This window comes from Paroedura picta, chromosome 5 (genome assembly GCF_049243985.1).
Source record: "Paroedura picta isolate Pp20150507F chromosome 5, Ppicta_v3.0, whole genome shotgun sequence".
Classification (NCBI taxonomy): domain Eukaryota; kingdom Metazoa; phylum Chordata; class Lepidosauria; order Squamata; family Gekkonidae; genus Paroedura; species Paroedura picta.
The window spans coordinates 128,731,203-128,754,262 of record NC_135373.1 but is presented as its reverse complement, the minus strand read 5'-3'; the positions used below and the strand labels follow the sequence as shown (position 1 = coordinate 128,754,262).

At 58.1% G+C, this 23,060-nt stretch overlaps 2 protein-coding genes across 6 annotated transcripts; both read left to right on the top strand.

The window, feature by feature from the left end:
• The first annotated feature begins 145 nt into the window (after window positions 1-145).
• On the top strand, window positions 146-7,078 carry LOC143838758 (Golgi-associated RAB2 interactor protein 1A-like). Of its 2 annotated transcripts, XM_077340593.1 has the most exons (6): window positions 146-450; window positions 2,858-3,045; window positions 4,069-4,324; window positions 5,322-5,452; window positions 6,186-6,265; window positions 6,406-7,078. In XM_077340593.1, the coding sequence occupies exons 1-6, from the start codon at window positions 310-312 to the stop codon at window positions 6,603-6,605; spliced, it is 996 nt and encodes a 331-aa protein (XP_077196708.1). In that variant the 5' UTR covers window positions 146-309; the 3' UTR covers window positions 6,606-7,078. The 2 variants fall into 2 exon arrangements, with proteins under 2 accessions (XP_077196708.1, XP_077196707.1); XM_077340592.1 differs by lacking the exon at window positions 6,186-6,265.
• A 12,122-nt stretch (window positions 7,079-19,200) lies between these two features.
• On the top strand, window positions 19,201-22,930 carry LOC143838757 (struthiocalcin-1-like). 4 transcript variants are annotated; one of them, XM_077340591.1, is made up of 6 exons: window positions 19,201-19,437; window positions 20,749-20,829; window positions 21,096-21,190; window positions 22,215-22,349; window positions 22,513-22,627; window positions 22,779-22,930. In XM_077340591.1, the coding sequence occupies exons 2-6, from the start codon at window positions 20,763-20,765 to the stop codon at window positions 22,838-22,840; spliced, it is 474 nt and encodes a 157-aa protein (XP_077196706.1). In that variant the 5' UTR covers window positions 19,201-19,437; window positions 20,749-20,762; the 3' UTR covers window positions 22,841-22,930. The 4 variants fall into 4 exon arrangements, with proteins under 4 accessions (XP_077196706.1, XP_077196702.1, XP_077196704.1 ...); XM_077340587.1 differs by lacking the exon at window positions 19,201-19,437 and adding an exon at window positions 19,787-19,965; XM_077340589.1 differs by lacking the exon at window positions 19,201-19,437 and adding an exon at window positions 19,879-19,965 and having other exon boundaries at window positions 20,736-20,829.
• The last annotated feature ends 130 nt before the right edge of the window (window positions 22,931-23,060 follow it).

Genomic DNA, 23,060 nt, shown 5'->3' with positions numbered 1-23,060 from the left:
CATCCTGGACCACCCACCTCTGCCCCAGTCGTGCCCTGGAGGCCCCCTTCCCTTTGCTGCCTGCGAGGTGGGCATCTCCAAGGCGAGGCAGGCAGGCAGTGTGATGTCACAGTCCCAGGTGGGAAGCCCCTCCCCTCCCCTCGTGGCCAGGCCTCTGTGATGCAGGCCCGGGGCTGCCCAGCCAGGTCCCTTGGGATCAGCCCTCGCTGGCTGGCCAGCTCAGCCGGAAAGGACCAGGGCTGGAGCCTCGCCTTCCGCGGCAGCCTGCTAGGCATGCCCCCCTCCTGAGTCCGGCTCCCAGGCGCACCCATGGCTGCTGGGGCCTCAGACGGCAAGCCAGCTGCTGGGCAGAAGTCAGCCTGGGAAGACGGGCGGCTCAGCCAGCTACTCCACTCCTCGGACTACAACCTATTCCCCCACTCGGCGGTCTTCGAGAGCGACTTTGTGCAGGTAGCCCCCCCTCTCCCCGCCCTGGCTCCAGAGTTATCACTCAAGAGGTGGGGAGCCTCGAGGTGCCCCGGGGGGGGAGGGCCCAGTTCAGGCTGAAGGAAGCTCCTCCCTACCCCTGTGCATGGGGGGGGGTACCCACTGGGCCAAAAGGCGCCAGACCAGAACCTTAGCATGTTGGGGAAACGGTTCAGGGCTGCAGGCCAGGTTCCCAAAAAGGCCCCTCAGACAGTCACAGATTCTGCAAGCCACAAGCGAGGCCAGTGCATGGGGCAGGGACCCTGGAGAGACCCTGTGTTTTTTGATGTGGGACACATCTTCTGGCGCGCCTCATCAAACGGAAATGAAGACGGACATGATGTCCATCATCCCATCCACGAAGCGCGCCAGAAGATGAGGAGGGCCCAGCCAGCAGCTACACAGGACCCTGGGCCAGCGGTTGCCCCATCCCCGTGTCGTTCTCAGTGGCTGTGCCGGCCCTGAAGGCCTAGGCCACAGCCACACAACCCACAGGGCTGAGGCAGCAGCAGAGGAGCAGGTAAGCAGGAGGGGGGAGGGGAGGGGGAGTCTCTCTCTCTCTCTCTCTGTGCTTGCAAGTGAGGGGGGGGGAGAGGAGAGGGAGCAAGGAGGAGGTTGGGAGGTAAAGGGGGAAATGAGGAGGGGGAGGGAAGGGAGGCTCTGTGTGTGTTTGGGAGGGAGGGAGGGAGGGAGGGAAGGGGCCCTGACCAAGTTGCTCCCACATACCCTCTGAGAATCAGACTGTCAGGACAATTTGTCTCTAATGTGTGAACCTGCCCTCATGGTCAAGCACAAGTTTGCTGAAGAGCAGGGGGCTTGGTGGGGAAGGGGAGGGTGTGGACCAGCAAGGACTTTGCACGATAACTGTCTAGGGGAAGGGCTCATTGTGTTTCTAAGCAAACATAACCCCAGAAGATGAGCCCTGCTGGGTCAGACCAGGGAGGGTCTCTCCAGGCCAGCCAGTTCCTCCGCAGGGCCAGCAAAAGGGCAGGGAGGCCAAGGCCTTCCCCGGTGGTTGCTTCCTGAGCATTGCTACTCCGAATGACCACCTCTGAATAGGCAGGTTCTCTTGAACCACTGTGCCTAGTAGACCTCACCTTCACAAATCTGTCCAATCCCCTTTTAAAGCTGCCTGTGCCTGGGGCTCTAGCAATGAACTCCTAGCTTTAATTACTTCCTATGTAAAGGAATACGTATCTCTTCTTGCCCATCCTGGGTCTCCGGTCCCACAGCTGTGCCGGATGTCCCTGGATTTCCCTCCAGTCTCTCCAGGTTTATGGAAGCCTCTCTAGCATCCCTGCAAGTTGTCTCTCTTTGCTACGGGCGGGTGGCCTATGCGTGCACACATGCACACAACAATCGCGGCGGCGTGGAGGCGGTCATTGCTGTGACTGCTGGCTGCTGCGGCCAGCAGTCTGGTGACCCTGGGGAAGAGGTCAAGTAACCAAAAATGGGGTTGCAACTCCAAGGTTGAGAACCACCGCTCTAAGCCGAAAACTCCCAGGCCTTTTGGCCTTTCCTGCAAGTGCTGCAGCCCAGTACTGCTCTCTGCTGCCCTCTCCTGGACGTCTCCTGGGTTGCAGGGCCCTTTTATGCCCCCCAGTTGGCACCTGCAGATGTTCTCAAGGGAGGGGCTGCATCTGCTCAGCCCTGTAGGGCAGTGGCCCCCAACCTTTTTATCAAGCTCCCCTTGCTTTCCCGTTGGTGCCCCTGAATTCCCGCTGCCCGCTGGGGGGTGCTGCCAGCAGCAGCTGTGTAGTGCCACACCAAGGGGGAGCCCCAGCCATGGCGGTCACCGGAGAGCACCAAAGGTGAGCCAGCGGCAGAGTGGCAGGGCAGCCCCCAAGGCAGCAGCCAGGGAGGAGGACGAGGAGGAGCTGCGGACCGGTACCGACTGATCCATGGACCGGGGGTTGGGGACCACTGCTGTAGGGCATAGCAGACCGGCTGCTTCCCTTGGCCCACACTGATCCACCGGTCTGGCATCGTGGGGAAGAACAGAGGCCTCCACTCCGGGCAGCCGGGCTGGATCCCCCAGTCCTCCTCCTCCTCCTCCTCCACAGGCAGCCAGCTGGGCGACCTGGGGACTGTCACAGTTCTGTCAGAGCTCTGTCAGGCCCACCTCCCTCACAGGGTGTCTGTTGTGGCGGGAGGAAGGGAAGGTGGCTCTCAGCCAGTCAGAGGCCCACTCAGGTCCTGAAAAGCCCAGCTCTTCTTCCTTCTCCCAATGCCCCTTTCTGGTTCCTGTTTGCAAAGAGCAATCCGAGAATGGCACGAGGACACTTATTCAGACTAGACCCCCGCCCTTTGCTGAGGAAGCCCCCCCCTCATGGTCCAGCTGGCCCTGAGCCATAGTCACTTTCGGGGATGGGGGGGTCATGTCTTTCTCCAGGTCACAAAGAAGGGGAAATGGGTGGACTTCTCAAATATGCCCACCATTGTCTCTGTGGGGGTGACCTCCTCGGACCCCTGCCTCCCCCTGCCCAACGTGCTGCTGATGGCCAGGCGGAAGGTGCTGGACAAAGGCTTTGTGGAGGGCGATAGCAAGACCCCCGAGCGGCCAGTGGCTGAGCTGAACAGGTGAGGGGGCTGTCCCGATTGGCCCTGCATCCTCTGGGGGGCCGAGGTGGGGGGTGCTTTGCTCGGGGCCCTCCTGGCTTGGGGCTGCGCCTCTCATCCTTGGGTGCTCCAGCCCCCCTTCTGCCCCCATCCCTCCCCTGCCGTGCTCTGGCATCTCCCAGGCTACTGGCCGAGAGACCCTCCCGGGCATGCCCCAGGGCTCCCTGTCCGCCTGCAGCAGTCCTCCTCGGTTCAGGAAGAAGCACAAAGAGGCCTTCTCGGTGGCTGCCCCGGCATCTGGGGATCTGAGCTTGTGCATCTCTGCCAGAGTGGTCTGGGTTCGAGGGTCCCTGGCGTGGACAAGGGCTCCCTCTGCTGGCCCCGGACGGCTGCAGCCCAAGGCCTTCCCCTGAGATTCCCTCCTGGCAGCCAGCAGCCACGGGGAGACCTCTCCTCCCTCTGCCTGCTCTCCTGTTGAACTGGAGCCCAATCAGTCTTCCTTCCCTTTAGGCGAGAGGCCTGGCCCCTCCATCCCCCGGGGAAGACAAGCAGCCTCCGCCCTGCAGGCAGCAGCATCTGACACACCCCCCCCCCCGGAGAATGCCCGGCAGCCCCCTCTCCCCTCCTCTAGACCACCAAAATGGCCACCACCTTCCCCTTCTGCTGAGGAGCTTCCAGGCAATTTCCGCAGGGGGGGAGGGGAGGAGGTGCGTCTCCCTTGGCAAACCTTTCCTCGCAGCCTGGTCAGCAGTCACCTTGACCCCCCCCCGGCCCCCTGGCCACCCCCCCCCTCCTGCTGCTGCTGCTGCTGCTGCTGCCCACTCCCTGCCTCGCCTTTCTGTCCCCTGCAAGCGTGTTGGGCCTGAGATGGGGGCTGGGTGCCTGCCGCCTCGCAGTCCAGCCCTGTGAGTGCCCCGAGCTCGGCCACTGCTGGCCTTCCTGCTGGGCGGGGTGCGGCCGCGGCCCTCCAGGTCTCCCAGAACCCTCTTTCCCGGAGCCCCAGGCCAGCCGCACCTGACCCAGAGTGGCCTGGCTTTGCCCCAGGCTGCTCCCCCTCCGCTTCGTCAGGCTGTCGGTCCACCGGGACGCCCAGCGCATCCTGCGCCTCCAGACGGTGACCCGGAAAGTGTACTACCTGCAGCTGCACCGGGATCACCCCAAGGCCGTCTTTCGGCTGTGGAGCCGCCTGGCCGACATCCTGAAGAGGGGCCTCTCGACCACCCCCAAGGACCCCGCCATCCGCATCCAGCACAGCCTGGTGCCCAGCGGCAGCAGCCCCTCGGGCAGCTCCTCCGCGGAGGTAGGCACGCCGGTCCCCCCCCCCGGCCCCTCCAAGGGGGCATGAAGGGGGCCGTCCCGCGCGGGGGGGGGGCGGAGCTGGCCTGAAGGGAGCAGGCAGCCACGGAACCCTCACAGTGGTCTGCTTGTGTGGGTGAAAGTAAAAGGTCGGTTTCGCGGAGAGAGCGCTCTGCAGGCGCCAAGGGAAGGAGGGCCCGGCCTAGTCCAATTAGCTGAGCCTCTGGACGAGGGGCGCCCCAGGAGGCAGTGGCAGCCCCCTCGGCCCGTCTCCCGCTGGACCTCGCCACCCAGGAAAGGAGCAGCTCCGGAGGGGCGAGGACCCCAAGGGGGGAGGGTGGGGTGGGGTGGGGAGAAGGGCAGGCAGGGCACGCACAGCCTTGCTGGAGGGGGTCAGGAAGGGGGCGGGGCAGACAGAACTGCGGGGGGGGGGCAAAGGGGCCCGGGCAGGGTCCTGGCATGGGGGCTCCGAAGCTGCCGTTGGGGCGGAAACGAGCAGGACCTGGGGGGGCAGCCTTGCGCAAAGACCCCGCCCGCCCGGAGCCCCCATCTCCCCTCTACGGGGCTTCCCACTTTTGCAGCCACTGCGGGGTGTGTGTGTTGCAAAACACCTGAACCACTCGCGAAAAGTCAAGCCGCCGCCCGCCTTTGCTCACAGCAGGAGGCGAAGTTCTCCAGGGCGGTCTTCCAGTCTGGCCCACCTCGCAGGGTCGTTTGTTGTTTGAAAGCACTTCCCCCGCCCTACCTTCCCCAGCGTGGTGGGGGGATTTCTTCGCCGGATGTCCCTCCCTACGCTGCCATAGGCTATGCAGCCCACCAAGGCGGGCGGCGGCGCTCCCGGGCCGGGCGGCTGGAGGGGGGGGGAGGGAGGCTGGCCCTTCCCCGCAGAGGCCGAGAGCGCCACCGAAGGGGCCCCCCAGCCCGCCCGCCCGCCCGGGGGGGCGCAGAGGGCGGCTGCCTAGCCGGGGCGTTGGGCGCTCTCGCTGTGTCTCTCCCGCCAGCCGTTCTCCGACGCGGCCTCCCCCGGCCGGCCCGCCAGCAAGCAGCAGGGGCGGAAGGCGCCGTCGGGAGACGCCCCCGCGCAGCCCCGCGCCAGGAGGCGAGAAAGAGAGGGCCGGCTCGGGCCCAAGAGGTGAGTCAGCCCCGGACGCCAACCTCCCGGTCGGCTCCAGGACAGGACGCCCCGCCCCGCCCCGGGATGCACGGCTACCTCTCCTGGCAGTTCCCGGACCAGAGTTGGCAACCCCAGGCCTCCGCCCGTGGGAAGAGGGGGCGGCCAGAGGCGGAGATTGCGGGACCTGCCGGCTGCAGCTAAGCGGCCGCAGACGGGGCCCCACGGCGGCACCAGCGTGGAAGCAGCGCGGGCGAGGAGAAGGCCTCTGTCTCCCCGTAGGCGCTTTGGACGCACGTGGGCAGCCGGCCCCGACGCCAGTCCGGCCCCTGCGAGACCCGCCGAGGTCCCCTGGGGCGGGAGAGCGCCTGCGCAAGGACTGCGCCGCGGCCCAGAACCCCACCCCATTTGGCCGGCCCCGCAGGGGAGTGCGTGGGAGACCCCCTGGGAAGGCTTTGGGGCGCCTTGGACTTCGGCTACCCCGGCCTAAGCTCCTCGGGGGTGGGGCCCTGGGGGAGGGACTGGGCGAGATCAAGCACAGGTGTACTGAGCGGTAGCTGATCATGCTCTTCAGCCCCTCGAGCAAAAGGCTCCGGTTAGCAATGCCTCCTCTGTGCCCCCCCCCATGCCTCTCTTTGGGCCCTTAAAAATGGACCTTGACTCCGTGCCTGAGCAAGACACTGTGCTGGAAATCCCTAAGCGAGATCCCTAAAGTGGGCTGCCGCCTTCCTTCCTTCCTTCCTTCCTTCCCCAGAGTGTCCTTCCAGCAGCACCCAGCCAAATATCCAGCCGTCTTCCCGGGGGATGTTTCCGCCGCCCCCAGGAGCGTCCAAGGTAGGCTGTTGGCCGACTCCCTTTCAGAGCTCCTGCAGGTCTGCAGACCCTTCCGGAAAGCAGCCGCTCTGAGTCCCGCCCAGCAGGGCCGGTGGTGTGTGATCTGGATGCCTCCTTCCCCCTGTCTCTCTGCTTCACAGGCTTCCTCCACAACGCGCCGCCTCCCTTCTCGGTGTGCACACGGTGCGAAAGGCGTGTGCCACGGGAGAGCAGGGAGCCCCAGTCCACCGGGCAGCATGTGGGCGTCCGCCGACCCCCCCCGCAAGAGCCGCCGACTTCCTGGCTGCAGCCGCTGAGCCGGCTCTGGCGCCACACCTTGGACACGGTGGGGAGGAAGTAGCCCCCTCCGGCCTCAGCTCTCAGGCACGGTGCCCACGCCTCGGACCATGCCGTGCCAGGAGACGGAGGCGCCAAAGACTAGCACGAGAAATGCAACGAGTAATACATCTGTCAGGCTGGACATGATGAGCTTTGGGCTCCGCCGGGTCCGATGCCACCTCTGGGGGAGAGGCGCATTGTTCCACCCGCTCCGATCCTTGGCCCACCGAGCCTGGGGCAGCGGCTGGGGGTGGGGCTCTCCCGCCCTCCCTCCTGGGTCCCGGGGATGGGCAGTGCTGCAGCACCCTCCCTCCCTCCCTCCCTCCCTTCCTCTGTGGCATCCAGGGTGGCATCCAGGCCAGAGAAGGAAGGAGGGAACTAGGCCGGCCTCTGGTTGTTGAGAAGGATCATGGCCACGCAGGATCTAGGAGAATAAGGAGATGTCTTAAAAAGCACACACAAAAGTGATCTAATTAAAAGATCCGTGAAAGAGAACAATAATGTTTTTTTAAAATTTTTCTGCGGAAAATGGGGGGGGGGGACAAGGGTTGTGTCAGTCTGAGAGCAGCCTGCCCGCCCATCTGCCCGCCGCCCCCTTTTCCAGGCCTGTGTGCATAGGTGAGGGTCCTTGCGAGGGACTGGGGAGTCCAATGCAACCTGGAAGAGGCTCTTGGCATGCTGGCTAGAGAGCTCAAGCATCTTGGGGCGTCAGGGGTATGGGCCTCTGTCCAAGCAGAGCACAGTCTCCCAGGGAGCAGCCCCGCATTGTGGCAGCCAAGCTGGAGTCTGGACACTGAAGCAACACCCAGCTTTGTATGAGGGAACCAAAGAGGGGGCCCCTTCATATAGCGTGACCATAGTCCACCCACCTCCTCAGAAAAGCCCTCGCAAACAAGGTGGGAGAAGAAGAGCCTTTCTGGACCAGGCCGAGCAGAACCCGTCAAGGCGTCATCTGGATCCCGCAACGGCTGGCCAGACGACTAGAGGAGTAAGTCTGCTGACAGACTGTGAGCCTCTCAGCTCTCCTTTCCTTTGCCCCCAGCATTGAGAGCCATTGCCTTGGTCCACGGAGGCTCTGCTTAGCCCTTGACCGGCCATTCCTGGGTGTATCCACCCTGCCGGGGGGGGGGGTGATGCATCACAACAGCTTCTGGTCTCCGATCTGTGGCCTGAAAGAGGGCAGAGCCTTGCTTGGTTGCTATCAAAGCAGCCGTTTCCTCCAGGGGGACTGGCCTCTTGTTCTCAGAAGATCAGTTAGAACTCCAGAAGATCTCCTAAGAAGGACTAACGCTGTCTCTTGCCCTCAGACTTCGGGGGGGGGGGCTGTCGTAGAGTCCGGCTTGGACACAGAACCTTCTTCCCCCGCCAGCTGTGCAGCTCTCTCTTTGATGTGTGGCCTGCTGCTCTCAGGGAATCTTCTTTCTTTCGGCCTTTCCGGCAGCTTCCCTGCACACCTTCTGCCCCCTGAGGGCAGGGCAGGGAATCCTGCCTCTCTATCCATCCATCCATCCATGACTAGATTAGAAGAACCCTGTCCCTTTACTATTCTGTGTAGAATGGGTTTCCTTGTAATGAAGGATCCATCTTAGCATGAAAGGATAAAAACAGTTTCTGTTATCTTGAGTCTTATCAGCACACAAACATAGCATGGTCTTGAGCCTTAAGCACTGTGCTAACACACTGGAATTAATCCTATTCCCAGGGCCATTTCGCACGGCTTCAAAGTAGCACAATGGTTGCTATTTGGAAACGCTACTAATTTGCCATAACCCACGACGTCGTAGACAATCTGCAACAATCCTGAAACCAATCAGCAAAAAGCGCTTCGTTGTGGCGCTTTCAGGGGAATCCAGAAAAGTGGATTCACCCTCCGGATAGCGATACACTCCTGCAACCAATCTGCAACAGTAGCGCTAAAGACCTGTGCGTTACCATTGTTGCTGGTTCTTCAAAGTCCCTCCCCCTGGCTCTCTCCTCCAAACTTCCGGCGAAGCGATCGCCATTTTTTTTTCTCCGAGCGAGCGGGGATAAACGCACCGGCGAGCCTCTTTCTGTTTAGAGGCTTCCCTGGCTTCAGTCCTTCACCTTTAGTCACTAAGCACAAACCACTGAAAAGCCCGTTTGCTGAAATAAAGTCCCTTTATTTTTTACAAATAAATTCAGCCGAAAATCGGGCCCGTGAGGGGGGGGGATTTTTTTTTTATCACTCGAGGCAGCGTGCAAACGATCATACAATCAAGCGACAGCTCACATTAGGCAGCTGGATGGGTCTCTCCGTAGCAACGAATCTACCTAGATTCGTTGCTATGGGTGGTTTTTTTTTAAAAAAACCTTTCTTAAAGGGAAAGGGGCTGTTTGGGAGCATGCTAACGGCTGCCCATTGGCTGCTTGATGGCCAGGGGCGGGACGAGCTTGGCAATAGCGCTTCCTTTCTAGCGATTTCTGCCGAGACCGGAAGCCTGTGGGAAACGCTAAAAAACGCAACTGATTCCACTACAAAGGCAGGTATGCATAACGACGAATTCCACTATTTTAAATGGCGATTTTTCATTCCGCAAACAATTTGCAACAAAGATCCCTGTGCGAAAAGGCCCTCACACTTCCGTGGGTGAATTAGGCAAGGCCAGAACTTCTGCCTTCCACCCCCCTGTCCAGCAAGAGCCAAGGAACGATCCGCCAGTAAGACTTACTCAGAGGGTACATCAAGGAACCTGAACTGGGGCCCATCAGATCACCGGAACAGGCAGGGAAAAGCTCCCGAGATTTGCTCTTTGTTCTTGGTGGCTTGGCAGAAAAGCAAACCAAGTAGGTGTTTTTCTCACTGCTGTGTCAACAGTGTTGTAGACACAGCAGGTAATAGGACCACACGGCACAGAACGACTCACAAGGTTACCTGGATGAATTCTTAGGGACTGCGGTTTATACCACTGTGTCTAGTGGGCTATAAGTTGGATGTTTAAGTTGTTTTCTAAAAACTCTGTGGCTTTCTTCTCTCCCCTCCCCCAACACCTGGAGAAATGAAACATCTCAGTGGGGAGGGGCTGGAGAGGCAGATGAAAGGCCTAAGGAAGGATTAGCCGAGCAGGAGGCACCCAGGTGAGCAAAGCTCTCAGAGACGCCGCGGGAGGGAGAAAGACACAGGCTGGGCAGGACACAGATAAGGGCCATCCACCTGCCGCTGCCACCTGTGCCTCTCCAGGATGCGGCAGGGAAGGATGCTCCAGGATGCGGCCAGGTGTGCTTGGACAATGCCCCATTGAAGAAGACTCCCACGCAGCTCCAAGCGTTTGCGTGGTCCAACAAGCAACGGCAGTCCCTTGTGAGCCCTTTGGCTAGCCTCAGGGATCAGCTTCTCCTGGCCGAATCAGTGCCCACTGCCGTCAGGAGGAAGGAATCTAATTTCTAACGAAATAAATACATTCAAAATGCAGCGGTCTAGACTGACTGGGAGAGCTCTCTTGACCTTTCTTAGCTTGCGGGCACCATTGTAATTTTGACCTCGGGTGCAGGGCAAAATGGCTGCCGCAGGTGGTGGAGCCAACCACAAAATGGCTGCCGCAGCAGGTGAAACCCACCCTAAAATGTCAGGAAGTGAGGCTGTAAATAACTCTAATAGTAACTCTTCAGCGTCTCAGGCAGACACTCTATTTAAGCAGATGCGTTTTTAAATGCACATATTCTTTTCAACAAAATTTGAGTCCAGGGACACCTTTAAAACCAACAAAGATTTATTCAAGGCGTGAGCTTTCGAGTGCAGGCCCACTTCCTCAGACAATGGAATGAGGATAATAAGAATACAGATATAAGGAAAACGTAAATTAGTAGCAAACTAGTAAACTGTGCCATAACATCCAAATTGTGCAGTATGATAATTCTTTGCTAAAAAAGAAGAAGAAGAAGAAGAGTTGGTTCTTATATGCCGCTTTTCCCTACCCGAAGGAGGCTCAAAGCGGCTTACAGTCGCCTTCCCATTCCTCTCCCCACAACAGACACCCTGTGAGGAAGGGGAGGCTGAGAGAGCCCTGAGATTACTGAAGAAGAAGAAGAGTTGGTTCTTATATGCCGCTTTTCCCTACCCGAAGGAGGCTCAAAGTGGCTTACAGTCGCCTTCCCATTCCTCTCCCCACAACAGACTCCCTGTGGGGTGGGTGAGGCTGAGAGAGCCCTGATATTCCTGCTCGGTCAGAACAGTTTTATCAGTGCCGTGGCGAGCCCAAGGTCACCCAGCTGGCTGCATGTGGGGGAGCGCAGAATCGAACCTGGCAAGCCAGATTAGAAGTCCGCACTCCTAACCACTACACCAAACTGGCTCTCCAAAAGCTAATAAGCCCATTGGATTCAATTATAGTACACAAAAACATTGGAGAAATAAAAAACATCAAGGTTACTAATTAATGGCAGACAATTTCCCAGTTGTGAAAAGAGATATTTAAAAGAGACTAGTTGCTTGTCTCCACCCAAGCATGGAAGCATCCCCACAAGTGACAAGGTACTCAGTTTGTTATCTTGTCCTGAGACCAGAGTTAGATTCTAAATTACATTACATACTACTTACATCGCATTACAGTCAGGGGATAGTAAGAGCTGGAGGAGATTAGCATATGTGGTGAGATAAAAAACCTATATCCTTGTTGAGTCCACGGTATGTGATTGTTTTGAGTGTTGCAATATCTTGCATTTTGCAGTCTCTTTCTAGTCTGTTCTTGAAGTTCCTTTGCAATAGAATGGCTGCTTTGGGTCCTTTACTGGATGTCCTGGAAGGCTGAAGTGTTCCCTTGCAGATTTCTCAGGCCTGTGATTTTTGACATCAGACTTATGTCCATTAATTCTTTGGCAGAGGGCAGAGAGGCATTGCTGGCATTTAATGGCATTTAGTTGTTGTTAAGTCCAGTAATTGTGGCGCTGGAGTGTACGTGGCAGCAAAGTTGGCATCTGGGTTTGTTGCAAGCTCTAGTCCCAGTCCATGTTCCCATTCGATGTTGCTGTTTGAGATTGGGGCGTTGTCTGTGCGCAAGAAAAGGTTTATTCACCCCCAGTAATTGGGAAAGAAACTGTCATTTCCCAGTGGAGGTTGTAAGTCCCTGATGATGCATTGAACTGTTTTGAGTTGAGAGCTGTATATTTCAGGCCAAAACACTCTTCCCAAGTATGAACTAGATACAGCTTCCCTGCAGACACCCTGTGGAGATCGTTGCACGGCTGTGGCAGCTGCTGTGAAAGCAGCATTTATTTTAGTTATAATCTTAATATTTTATATTTATCTTGGTTTCAACTCCCTCCCTTCTCCATTTTAGGAGGTGGGGGAAGAAGTGAGGTTTTTAATAAGGGAGAAGAAGCCATGGCGAGTCGGGGCGGGGGTGGGGTGGTTTGTGGGGTTCTTTGGGGCTTTTGGGGCAGGGGATGCTTTGTTTTCTTTTCTTCCCCAGTGTTTTATTGGGCTGCCTCCAGCGCGATGAATGTAGCGTAATGTTTGCTAAAAGAAGTCACTGTATTCTGGCCTCTCCACGTGACGTCACCAGTGCCCAGTGTCTGGGCAGCAGCCAGCTTTCTACATCCTCCATTTTTAAGCGTGACTTCGGGAATTGCAAAAAGTGGATTTGCCAACATAGAAAGGACGATCCACCAGCTGACAACCAGCAGGGGGGAAGTAGGGAGGCCTCCTGGGACCTCCTGGGTCACCTAGTCCAACCCCCTGCACTATGCAGGACACTCACTACCCTCTCGCTCCTCCACTGTCACCTGCCACCCCTTTGAACCTTCCCAGAATCAGCCTCTCCATCAAATGGCTATCCAGCCTCTGCTTAAAAATGACTAGGAAAAGACCCATTTGGGCTGAGCCAGCTGATCCTACATTACTGGAGAGCCCAGGCAAGCCCCACCCTGTCAGATCTCAGAAGCTAAGCAGGGTCAGCCCCGGCTAGGATTTGGATGGGAGACCTCCAAGGAGCACCAGAGGGGTCATGACGCTGAGGCAGGCCAGGGCAAACCCTCTTCAAACCTCTCTTGCCTGGCTGCCAGGTAGTCCCCGGATCTCCTGGCTAGATTACAACGCATACCGATTGATTTATTGATTGATTGATAAATAAAACAAACAACAACAAATAAATAAATAAATACCTGCAAATAAGCAATCTAGGCTGGATACATTTCTGGAATTTGGTGTCGAACCCCCAAACCAGTTCTTTGCTTTTAGCAACGAAATCTTTGCTCCAGAACGGAAAGATGTTTCTGCTGCAGCCTCACATGGAAGTTTTATCTCCGGCGGAAGAAAGAGATTTGCTGCCACAGAGAGATATCCTAAAACTCCTTTCATCTCAAACCTTCCCAGTTGCAGATTAAGGCTCTTTCTCAAGTTGGGAAGGTTAGCATTCTTTTGGGTGTTTTCTTTTTTTTTTTTTAAGCTATAGGCCCACATGACATTTAGCCCAAAGCTCATGGGGAACTTCATGTTCCCTGGATGGAGCTTCCTCTAAATCTTTTCTGATTCTGGAACCAAATAAAATGTCTCTGAGTGCTGATTTGTTCTCTGGTAGGCTAATTGGCCGGGAGGTAAAGGGGCGTATTAAGGGACACCTGGCATATTTGCTTGGGGGTTCCCAAGAGTTGCCGCTTTGCAGTTCTCTGAAAGGCTTCTGGGGCCTTTAGGGAGAATCCTCTTCATTACGTTTCTGTAGTTTTCGTGTCCCTCCTTTGACCCTGACAAGGCAACTCAGGGGTTTCACGAGGTTTCCCCGGAAAGGAGTTTTCACGTGCCTGATGGGATCCTTTTAATTCCACCTAAAAATCCTCTTGAAATTCCCTTATAAAATACCTGCTTCCGCTTTCCTCTGGCTCCAAGCAGCAGGCTAAATCCTCGCTGGGTTTCCCTCCGGCCACAGGGCCACGCAGTTCTACCTTGATTCCTCCGTGAAGACCCTCAGGGGAAGGGTTGCTTCCCCCTTCTGGTGTGGTCAGTCTCAGTGAAGGATGGTCCTACAGAGAAGGCCAACTGGAATTTAATACATTCCTTCTGCACCAAGGCTGTGCTCAAGAGATGGGTTTTTGTGGTTTACCCCCCCCCCACCCCGAGATCAAATAAAAGAAATATCAAATCAATGAAAACCTATTAACAATAGCACAAGATAGAAAAATAATAGAAAAAGTGTTGAAAAATGCAAGGAAAAGTGCGAAAGAACTAATTAAGAAGTTTCACGAAGGTTCTGGAATGCATCATAACTAAAAAGAGCAAATGGACGGTGCTCAAAAAGGATGGCATGAAGGCTACGTGGGGAGCTGGGGAGCAGGCAGGTGAACGAGGTACACTGCCCCAGGCCTAGGATGCTTTCTTGCACAAGGTATACCCCACGGGCCTCTGGTTCCCTCTGCAGCACCCCGGGTGGAGGGGGGCATTCTCGTGTGGGTGGGCACACATGATGGCCCAGCACCGTGCAGGGGGTCTGTCTGCTACCGCAAGTTTATAGAACATTGTGGAAATTCCTAGAAAGGTCCATGAGAGTCTCTGACCGGCACAAGTATCCCCAACACATACCAATGCGCCTGGTCCCCTCCAGATCCCGAAAAGGACGAATTCCCTGGTGCAGGAAACACACACCTTTATTTCCAAGGTCATTGGCTGAAGACTTTCCATTGGTTGGTTTACTCCAGAAAGGAGGATGCAGCCGTCTGTGAAGCACGCGTTTTGCTATCTAAGAAAACTGCTGGTGTCATTTCTTAAGCCCCCAAGGGATTGGTAAATGAGCCATGCAGAGACTGGAAGGAGGCACTCGATTGGGCACCAAGCCCTATGAAGATAGGTTGAGGGACTTGGGAATGTTCAGCCTGGAGAAAAGGAGGTTGAGAGGGGACATGATAGCCCTCTTTAAGTATTTGAAAGGTTGTCACTTGGAGGAGGGCAGGATGCTGTTTCTGCTGGCTGCAGAGGAAAGGACACGCAGTAATGGGTTTAAACTACAAGTACAACAATATAGGCTAGATATCAGGAAAAAGTTTTTCACAGTCAGAGTAGTTCAGCAGTGGAATAGGCTGCCTAAGGAGGTGGTGAGCGCCCCCTCACTGGAAGTCTTCAAGCAAAGGCTGGATACACACTTTTCTTGGATGCTTTAGGATGCTTAGGGCTAATCCTGCGTTGAGCAGGGGGTTGGACTAGATGGCTTGTGTGGCCCCTTCCAACTCTAGGATTCTATGATTGCCTCAGGAAACACCAGGCGTCTGTTAACCACAAAAACAGAATAATGGAACTGAAAAAATTCAGAAAAATCAGTGAAGGCAAAATGCTGTCTATGGATTAAGTTCTGAAAAGTTAAAGGTGGTCCCAAAAGCAGGACGTCCTGGGCCGCAGCTGAAACCCTGTGTGGGCCGCAGGCCTTAGCCGTGAGAGGCTCAAAGGGAAGTGGTCAGAGGACCCCTGAGGGCCAGCCGGGAAAGAGCCCCTCTCCGACAGCAAGCCACAGCAGACGACCTACTTAAAAAAACACTCAGAGACCTCATCACAAAATGCTGTCTATACAAGGCATGGACTCCAAAATGAAGTCTTGGGAAAGTTGGTAAAACATCGTAATAAATCTCCCTGGAAGCTGACGGAACATCGGCCATGTCTGGTTTAGAGCAACTTTCCATCTGTGTGTGAGTTGGGTGGTGAAACAAGGGGATCAGTCTGCAGGGAAAGGAGATCAGAGAGGCTTTGTACCCGTGACGGACCCGGGGGGGGGGGGGAGTAGCCACCATCAACATCACTATGGCCCAAGATGTGCTGGGGCCTCTGCCACAAGCAAGGAAGTGGGAGGCAGCCGACCTCCCTGCTGCTCTCTGCCTCTCATTCTGTGCCTCTTGCTGTAACTTCGGCCAGCGATATTCCAGCCTGGGAGCTCTGCCAGTCCCACCCCCCCAGAGCCAGGCTATTCTGTGGGAAGCCATCGCTGAAGCAGCGCCAGAGGCAAACCCCTCCACCCTGAAAAACTAGATGGGCTCCTAGTCCCCAGCACGTCCAGTCTGCTTCAAAATGGCATAACAGAAACCTTCCCAAAATTTCTCAGCTGCGAGAGATGAAAGTGGCAGCTAGTCAAGGCCAAGTGTCCCCTGTCACCTCCTTCAGGCTGGGGAGCCTCAAAAACCTTTGGCCTGAGGACCTCGGAAGCAGTGGTCCCCAACCTTTTTATCACCAGGGACCGGTCAACGCTTGACAATTGTACTGAGGCCCGGGGGGGAGGGGTGGTAGTCTTTTGCTGAGGACCCTCACTGCCTGAGTCCCTGCTCCGCTTGCTTTCCTGCCAGCACCCTTGACGCTGGGGGGCGCTGGCAGCAGCAGCTGAGCAGTGCCACGCCGAGGGGGAGCCGCATCCAGGGTAGCCGCTGGAGAGCACCAAAGGCGAGCCAGTGGCAGAGTGGCAGGGCAGCCCCTGAGGCAGCAGCCAGGGAGGAGGACAAAGAGGAGCCGCGGCCTGGTACTGCCTGATCCACAGACTGGTGCTGGTCCCTGGACCGGGGTTGGGGACAGCAGCTCGGAAGGGCGTAGAGGAGAAGGCAGTGAGCCCTGCACCTTGAACCTGATCCGGTCCCCAATGTGGAGCCAATGCAGCTGGGTGAGCATCGGGGCCACGAGGTCCCTGTGAGGCCCCTTCCTACTGCTGCATGTTGGTCCAGCTGGAGTCTCCGGAGCAGTCTCAAGGGAAGCCCTGCGCAGAATGAGTGGCAGAAGTCTAATCTAGAGGGGACGGTTGCAGACTGCCCTGGCGAGGTCTGGCACAAGCGGCCATGCCTGGCGCAGGGGAGGGGGCGGAAGGTGTGCCAGCCTCCTCTCTGCCTCCGTCAACTTGAGCCGACTTGGCTTGAGCCGGTCCCCCGAGGCCCCCGGGCCTTCCCCGTCCATTTTCCCTTCCAGGGCAAGCCCAAACAGCCGCTGATCCGAGAGAAGCAAGGCCGAAGAGACTCCTTCCCGGCTCTCTGGGAATGTCTCATCTTGCTCAGAGCCTGTCCTCTCCCCCCTCTCCCTCCCTCCCCCCCTCCCTCGAGAGAGCGCCGATTGGATCTTCCTGCCTCAAGGCAAAGAGGAAACCGTCTAGCCGCCTGAGTCACTCTCTCAGCAGGCCTGGCCTTCCAGCAAGGGGTGTGAGGCGGCAAACCCATGGTGAACTCACATGCCCCTTTTTGGGCTGTGATGGCTCCTCACCCCCCCCCCCCCCACATTCTTCTCTGGCAGCTGGGTTCCAGCGTGCGCTTCCAGTGGCTGCATCACTGGCATGAACGCTCTGATGCAGCCACCCCCCCATCCCGGACTGCAGTGGGACAGTGAATGGGAAGGGGACGTGAATGCAGGGAAGGGTCCGTCTTTGTCTAGTGCTCCCCCTCCAAATGCCTCAGTTCTCAGCAGGGCTCGGGTGAGTTTGGTTTGGGCAGGAGACGGTCTTGTCCTGGCACTCTTCTGCCGAAAACACGCGTTCCCCAGGATCATGACCTCTTTCCTTGGAGGGAGATGGGGCAGGTATGGCAACAGCCTCAAGACAGAACCCGTTGGGGAAGCTGCATTTTCCTCCAACCAGGAAAAGGAGGAAGAAGGGCTGGTTTTTCGACCCCACTTTTCTCTACCAGAAGGAGTCTCAAAGTGGCTTCCATCACGTCCCTTTCCTCTCCCCACAACAGGCGCCCTGTGAGGGAGGAGGGGCTGGGGGAGCTCTGAGAGATCTGTGGCCTGCCCAGGGTCACTCAGCTGGCTGCCTGGGGAGGGGAATGGGGAACTGGCTCTTAGCCAGGCCCCACGCTGGCTCTCTACAGAGAAGGCAATCAGCCCCAGGGGGAACGTTCCTTAGTGGCCTTTCCTCCTTCTGGAGCTCAAGGCGGCTCACAATACCAACAATAGCACATAAAGAGGGTTGCATAGAAACATGAAACCAAAATTTAAAATCTCAATTTAGGATTGCTTTAACTAAACACAGTCCTAACTAAAACCAGCCTCGGCTGCCTCCTAGAGATTGAAAATGAGGGGGGGGCACGTGCACCCCACTGGCGACACTCTTCCCTAATTGTGGGGCTGCCACGGAAAAGGCCCTGCCTCTTGGGTGGCCACCGGGCGGCCTTCTTGGTGCGATGGGGAGCTCAAGAGAGCCTCTCCCTGGCGAGGGGGTTCCCAGGCAGGAACAGTTTGGAAGAAGACAATCAATCCTTCAGGCATTCCGGCCCCTGGCTTTAAAATCAATTACGGAGATCGCATAAACGGCACAATCGAAAGCATAGAACTTTATTCAAGCTCCCCCAAGTGAGCTAACAAATACTCTTATTTAGTGGGGACCTAATCAGAGTCAGAAAACCATGAACAAATAATATCATCTTGTTCCCGTTAGCCTCCAAAAGACGTACTATGAAGAAAGGCCTGCAAAAGGGAGCTCCTCTGCCAGGCATTTGGCTGAGGTCGACCCAAGTCACCGCCTCCAATTGGCCCCCAAGCCCCCCCCCCTCCTACGACTGCTGTGAATCTGCCCAACCCACTGGGTCTCAGGAAGAGTCGAGCTGGGGCTCTTTGCAGTTCCGTTTTTCTCTCATGTTATTGTTATCATGTTAATTATTGTTGTTGCAATGTTATTGTTGTTATCACCTGTTGTTTCCTGTTCCCTGTAAACCGCCTTGAGCCTTCAGGGAGGGCGGAACATAAATATAAATGAAATAAAATGAAGATACAGGGTGATCAGCAGGTCAGTCCTGCAGAGGGGCCTCTCCGGGCCCAGCAGTCGTGCCGCTCAAATGCTGGCGAGGGCAGCTTGCTGAGTCAGCAGGCAGTTGCTGGCCTCTGGGGGGGGGAGGGGGCACAGGGAGGCCCGGGGGGGGGGCATCGGCACCACAACCAGAAAGGGCTCTGCAGAGGGCATTTTGAGAGCCGTTCCCTCTGGGTTCCCTGAACTGACGCAGCGGCTTTTGGGAAGCAGCAGCAGTCATGGAAGTCCCCCCCCCCGTCTTTTCTGCCCCCACCTCCAGGAAGCTTTTGGGGAAAATGTCAGTTGAGTAGCATTCTGTTGGTAGAGAATCTCGAAGAAGAAGAGTTGGTTCTTATATGCTGCTTTTCTTTACCCAAAGGAGTCTCAAAGCGGCTTCTAATCACCTTCCCTTTCCTCTCCCCACAACAGAACCCCTGCGAGGTGGGTGAGGCTGAGAGAGCCCTGAGATTACTGCTGGGTCAGAACAGTTTTATCAGTGCCGTGGCAAGCCCAAGGTCACCCAGATGGCTGCATGGGGAGGAGGAACGGGGAGTCAAACATGGCTTGCCAGATTAGAAGTCAGCGCTCCTACCCACTACACCCAGCTGGTTCACACATTACAACATGTGTGACGAATTCTCTGTCCTTCCCCCCCCCCCCCCTCTGCAATATCCCTGTTGAGAGTCAGTGGCCAGAACGGGACAGGCAGAGCTCCAGTTGGGGCTGCACCATCGATCTGTGCAGAGGCCTGAGACGACGGGCCGCTTCGCTTTCATCCTCACCGTGGAGTGGGCCTGTTTCTGCCCAGCAGCACACTCAGTTAAGCCGCGGATCAGAGTGGGGATAGATGCAGGGCTGCAGGGAGATTATTTCCAGCGCTCAGCTGAACTACAGTCTGTTTTGCAGGCTTCTTTCCCTGCCCCAGCAAAGCACTTGCAAAGGCTGCCTGCAGCTGCCAGATCAGTCTGGGCAGGGGCTGCCAGCGGGGCCCGGTCCCCTGTTGGATGAGCTCATGGGATCCTCCGTTGGGCCGGATTGATACGCTGGGGCATGATTGATACGCTGGGGCATGACAATGTGGGTTTCCAGGCCTGACAAGAGGGCTCCTTTCTCCTCGGGTGCCCCGCGGCTGCCTGTCCGGACGCCCATCTGTTTTCGGGAAGCTCTGGCCCGGTGAGTAATCCTGCACACATCTCTCCTGTGCCGCCTCGTTCCTTTCGGTCTGTTCCCCTTGAAGCCTGCCGCGCAGGAGATAGCGGCTGTTTACATTCCTCCCCCGGCCAGTCCATCTCCCCCATGGAACATCTGTGATGCTAATCAACCGTCTGCATTTTGCACGGGGGGGGGGGGGTTTGCACCCTCCTCCTCCTCCTCTGCAGGCCCGTCATTTGTGGGAAGGAGAGCCAGGCCACCTGGCCCCCCAGACCTTCAGCACCCCCCTCCCGCCTCTGCCTTTGATCCCTCTGATAAGAGGACCCCCTCCTAGGAGGGGCCTGGGCTGCCTGCTCCTGTTTGCCTGCTCTGTCTGACATGCGATCCTGCCTGCGATCCCGCCTCCCCTGAGCCCCCCCCCCCCCCCGCCCCCATGGTCTATAAATGCCCTGGGCTTGCCCGGTGTGGCACAGCCTGACTGCAATCCCCTCCGACCAGGGGCCCCAAGTCATCTGCCTCTCTCCTAGCTGCTAGCACAAGCCGCCAACGGTGAGTGGAAGGTGGGCTTTTGCAGTAAGACAGGGACTGCACCCAGAGGTGCCTTGGGGCATGTCGGAACAAGGGTCCTGGTCCCAGAGCTCTGGGGCTTCAGGGCTGCAGCCCTCCTCTTTGCCCACAAGCCTTTGGCTGGTTTCAGCCCCACAAGCCCCTTTGGCATCCACAGGCCGAGCACCCAGGGGCCCACTGGGCCCTCCCCACGGCTGCCCCTTTTCGGCTGAGAGCAGCAGCAGCAGCTGTTGTCCTGGAAAAGGATCTCAGGTTCTCCCCTTTCCCTCCACCCGTCAAGCCCCTCGGAGACCAGGGAGCGTTTCAGGGGGTCTCGGGGGTTGCCTGGAGCACAGCGGGCCCTCCCGGTCTGCAGCTGACTCTGTGCCTCAGTCGCCTGCCCAGCAGCTAGCAGGAAGGGCTTGCGGGGACTCTTTGGAGCTCCCTGGGGTGAGGGCCTTTCTTGCCCCTCTCGCACGAGCCTCTTGGGCCCTGGCTGGAAAGAGCCTTCACCCTGGCAAAGCCCCTGGTGGAACAGTCAGCCTGCCCATCGGGGTGCCCGGGCAGAGCACATCCTGCCCACTCCAGGGTGGCGACCAAACCCTCCCGGTGTGCCACAGACCCTCCTGGGGGCAGGGGCAGAGACATCGGGGATGGCATAGGGGTGGGTGGGGTCCACAGTGAGCCTCCCTTGCAGGGCTGGTCCAAGGGAATCACCCCCCCCCCTCTGGGGGACATTTCACTGGCACTCTCCTGCTCTGAACAGTCAGCAGTCTTCCTCCCCAGGTTGGATTGGGAAGATGGCCATGACTGCCTGCTTCAGCTTGGGCCTTCTCGTCTGCCTGGCCATCGGCCCCTTCATGAGCGGTGAGTTCCCCACAGGCCAGGGCAGATCTCCTGGTGGGGGGGGGGGTCTTTGGAGACCTGAGTCCCTTCCCAGACCTCTCTTTGGGGCTCCCCCCACCAAAGGGACCAGCCCCAGGAGGGGCTACCACGGGCCGGGACACAAATCTGGAGCTCTCTCCCCCGGGAGATGGGGGGGCCAGCCCCTCCCGCCCCCGCCCCCGCCCCCGCCCCCTCCCCTCCCCTGTGGGTGCCTGAGGCTGTCCCGCTCCCCCCTTGTGTCCCTGCAGGCGGCCAGGCGGCTCAGTGCCCCGGGGGCTGGCTCTCCTCCAAAGGCAATTGCTACGGCTACTTCTCCCAGGAGATGACCTGGAGGCAGGCGCAGGTGAGTGTTGGCAGGTGGAGTGGGGGGGGCAGTTTGGACGTGGGGGGGCTCCGTGGGAACGTGATGCTCAGGAGTCCCCCTTCTGGGGTTACCCTCTTCTGTAGAGTCTGGAGAATAGTCTAAATTCCCGGAGAACTCCAGGCCTCACCTGGAACTTGGCAACCTCAGATATCACCCAAGGGCTCAGGACAGAAAATGCTCCCCCAGCCCTTCTTGGGCCCGAAGCCTCAAAAGCCCCTGCAAAGAAGCAGCCCCACAGACGAAACCCCTCCGTGGCTGCAGCCTCCCTGTCCGGCAGGATAGTGGGGCTGCATGGGAAGTGGGGTTGGGGGAGGACGGGGGGGGGGTTCCCCTGGGGGGTCTGGAGCGGGGGGGGGGGGCGTTGCCTGAGATGCCTAGACTCCTCCCTGCAGCAGAAGGGGGCTGGAGCTGCTCCCAAATCATGGGGTGTATCGGGTCTGCGTTCAGCCAGCCAGTTATTTTGCACCTGTGTGTGGCACCGTCCCAGAGGGCTCCGGGGGGCTCACAGCAATCACAGGAACAATCAACAATAATTGACACACAAAATCCTTTGACACATTGCCAGCCACAGGGTCAGCCCAGAGCTGGAACGCTCTGCAGACTGCGCTTGATTTCTGTATGCTCCTCTCTCTCACTGCTGGGACACTGAATGTGCAGCTGGCACCCCGCCTTTCCCCAGGTCTTGGTCCGTGGCCTCTGCTCTTTCTCACAAACCGGGCCACACAGGGGGAGAGAGCAGGAGTCCAGAGGACCTGAAAGGCCGGCCAGATTTGTGCCGGGGTAGGAGTTCGTGGGAGCCCCTGCTGGCTTCTCCAGGGCGAACGTGGATCCACTGACCTTGGGAAAGTCCCTTGGTCCCACCCCAGATGGCCCACCGAGGGAGAGCAAGCGCCTTGCCCCATCTGCTGCCAAACTTGGGGGGGGGAGGCTTCATCCGGTCTGGCTGTGGGGCAGGCAGCTTGGCCGGTGGAGCTGCCCTCTCCTCTCCCCCTCCACTCCCCAGGCCCACTGCCAGCGCCAAGGGGCCAGCCTGGCCTCTATCCTGGATGCACAGACGCATGCTGACATTGCCGACTTCCTGAGACGGACCCAGTGGGACGACGAGGATGTGTGGATTGGGCTCCATATCCCCACGCGGGTGAGAGAGAGCCCCCTCGGGCCCCACACTCTGGTCAGCAGGTGCTGCCTCCTTCCCAGGTGGCATGCACAGACCCCCCCACTCCCCTCCCCTCCCCTCCCCAGAAGCATCGTGTCCCTCCTGTGCAAGACCCAAGTCTCTCTCCCTCTGTCTCTCTCTGCAGAGCCAGCGGTGGGCCTGGGCGGATGGCAGCCAGGTGGGCTACACGGCCTGGGCCAGGTTCAAGCCCTCCCCTTACATGAAAAGGGAGCACTGCACCAAGTTGGATGAGGATTCAGGTGAGGCAGGGGAGCCAGCGTGGGGGAGGGGGGCTGCAGGGCGTCTGCCCCTAGCCGGGCTGGGCCGGGCTCACTGGGGCAGAGAGGAGGCTTCCTCAGAAGGAGGGGCCCTGCTAACCGGGCCAGGCCTCATCCTGCTTTCTCCTCCCAGGTTTCATGGTGTGGGACAACGACTCCTGCAATGACCGCAACCCCTTCCTCTGCAAGCTGTAGGAACCGCAGCCCCCCACCCCCCTCTCTGGAGCGCCTCCAGGCCCCTTGGCTCCCCCGCCCCCTGCTGCCAATAAACCCCTCCTGAGCACACACAGCCCCCGGCTGCCTTCTTCCCTCTCCGCGACGCCCACAGAGGGGGGGGGGGCTGGGTGGGACACAGACTGTGCTTGAGATCTCCACTGGACACCTGGTGCTCGGCCACATGGATCCTCCAGCCCCC

Excerpts from the sequence above, each read along its gene's own strand:
- LOC143838758 (XM_077340592.1), top strand. The coding sequence starts at position 310 with ATGGCTGCTGGGGCCTCAGACGGCAAGCCAGCTGCTGGGCAGAAGTCA. Across the intron at positions 3,046-4,068 it reads CCAGTGGCTGAGCTGAACAG|GCTGCTCCCCCTCCGCTTCG; the intron begins GTGAGGGGGCTG and ends GCTTTGCCCCAG. Across the intron at positions 4,325-5,321 it reads CGGGCAGCTCCTCCGCGGAG|CCGTTCTCCGACGCGGCCTC; the intron begins GTAGGCACGCCG and ends CTCTCCCGCCAG.
- LOC143838757 (XM_077340591.1), top strand. The coding sequence starts at position 20,763 with ATGGCCATGACTGCCTGCTTCAGCTTGGGCCTTCTCGTCTGCCTGGCC. Across the intron at positions 21,191-22,214 it reads TGACCTGGAGGCAGGCGCAG|GCCCACTGCCAGCGCCAAGG; the intron begins GTGAGTGTTGGC and ends TCCACTCCCCAG. Across the intron at positions 22,628-22,778 it reads CAAGTTGGATGAGGATTCAG|GTTTCATGGTGTGGGACAAC; the intron begins GTGAGGCAGGGG and ends TTCTCCTCCCAG.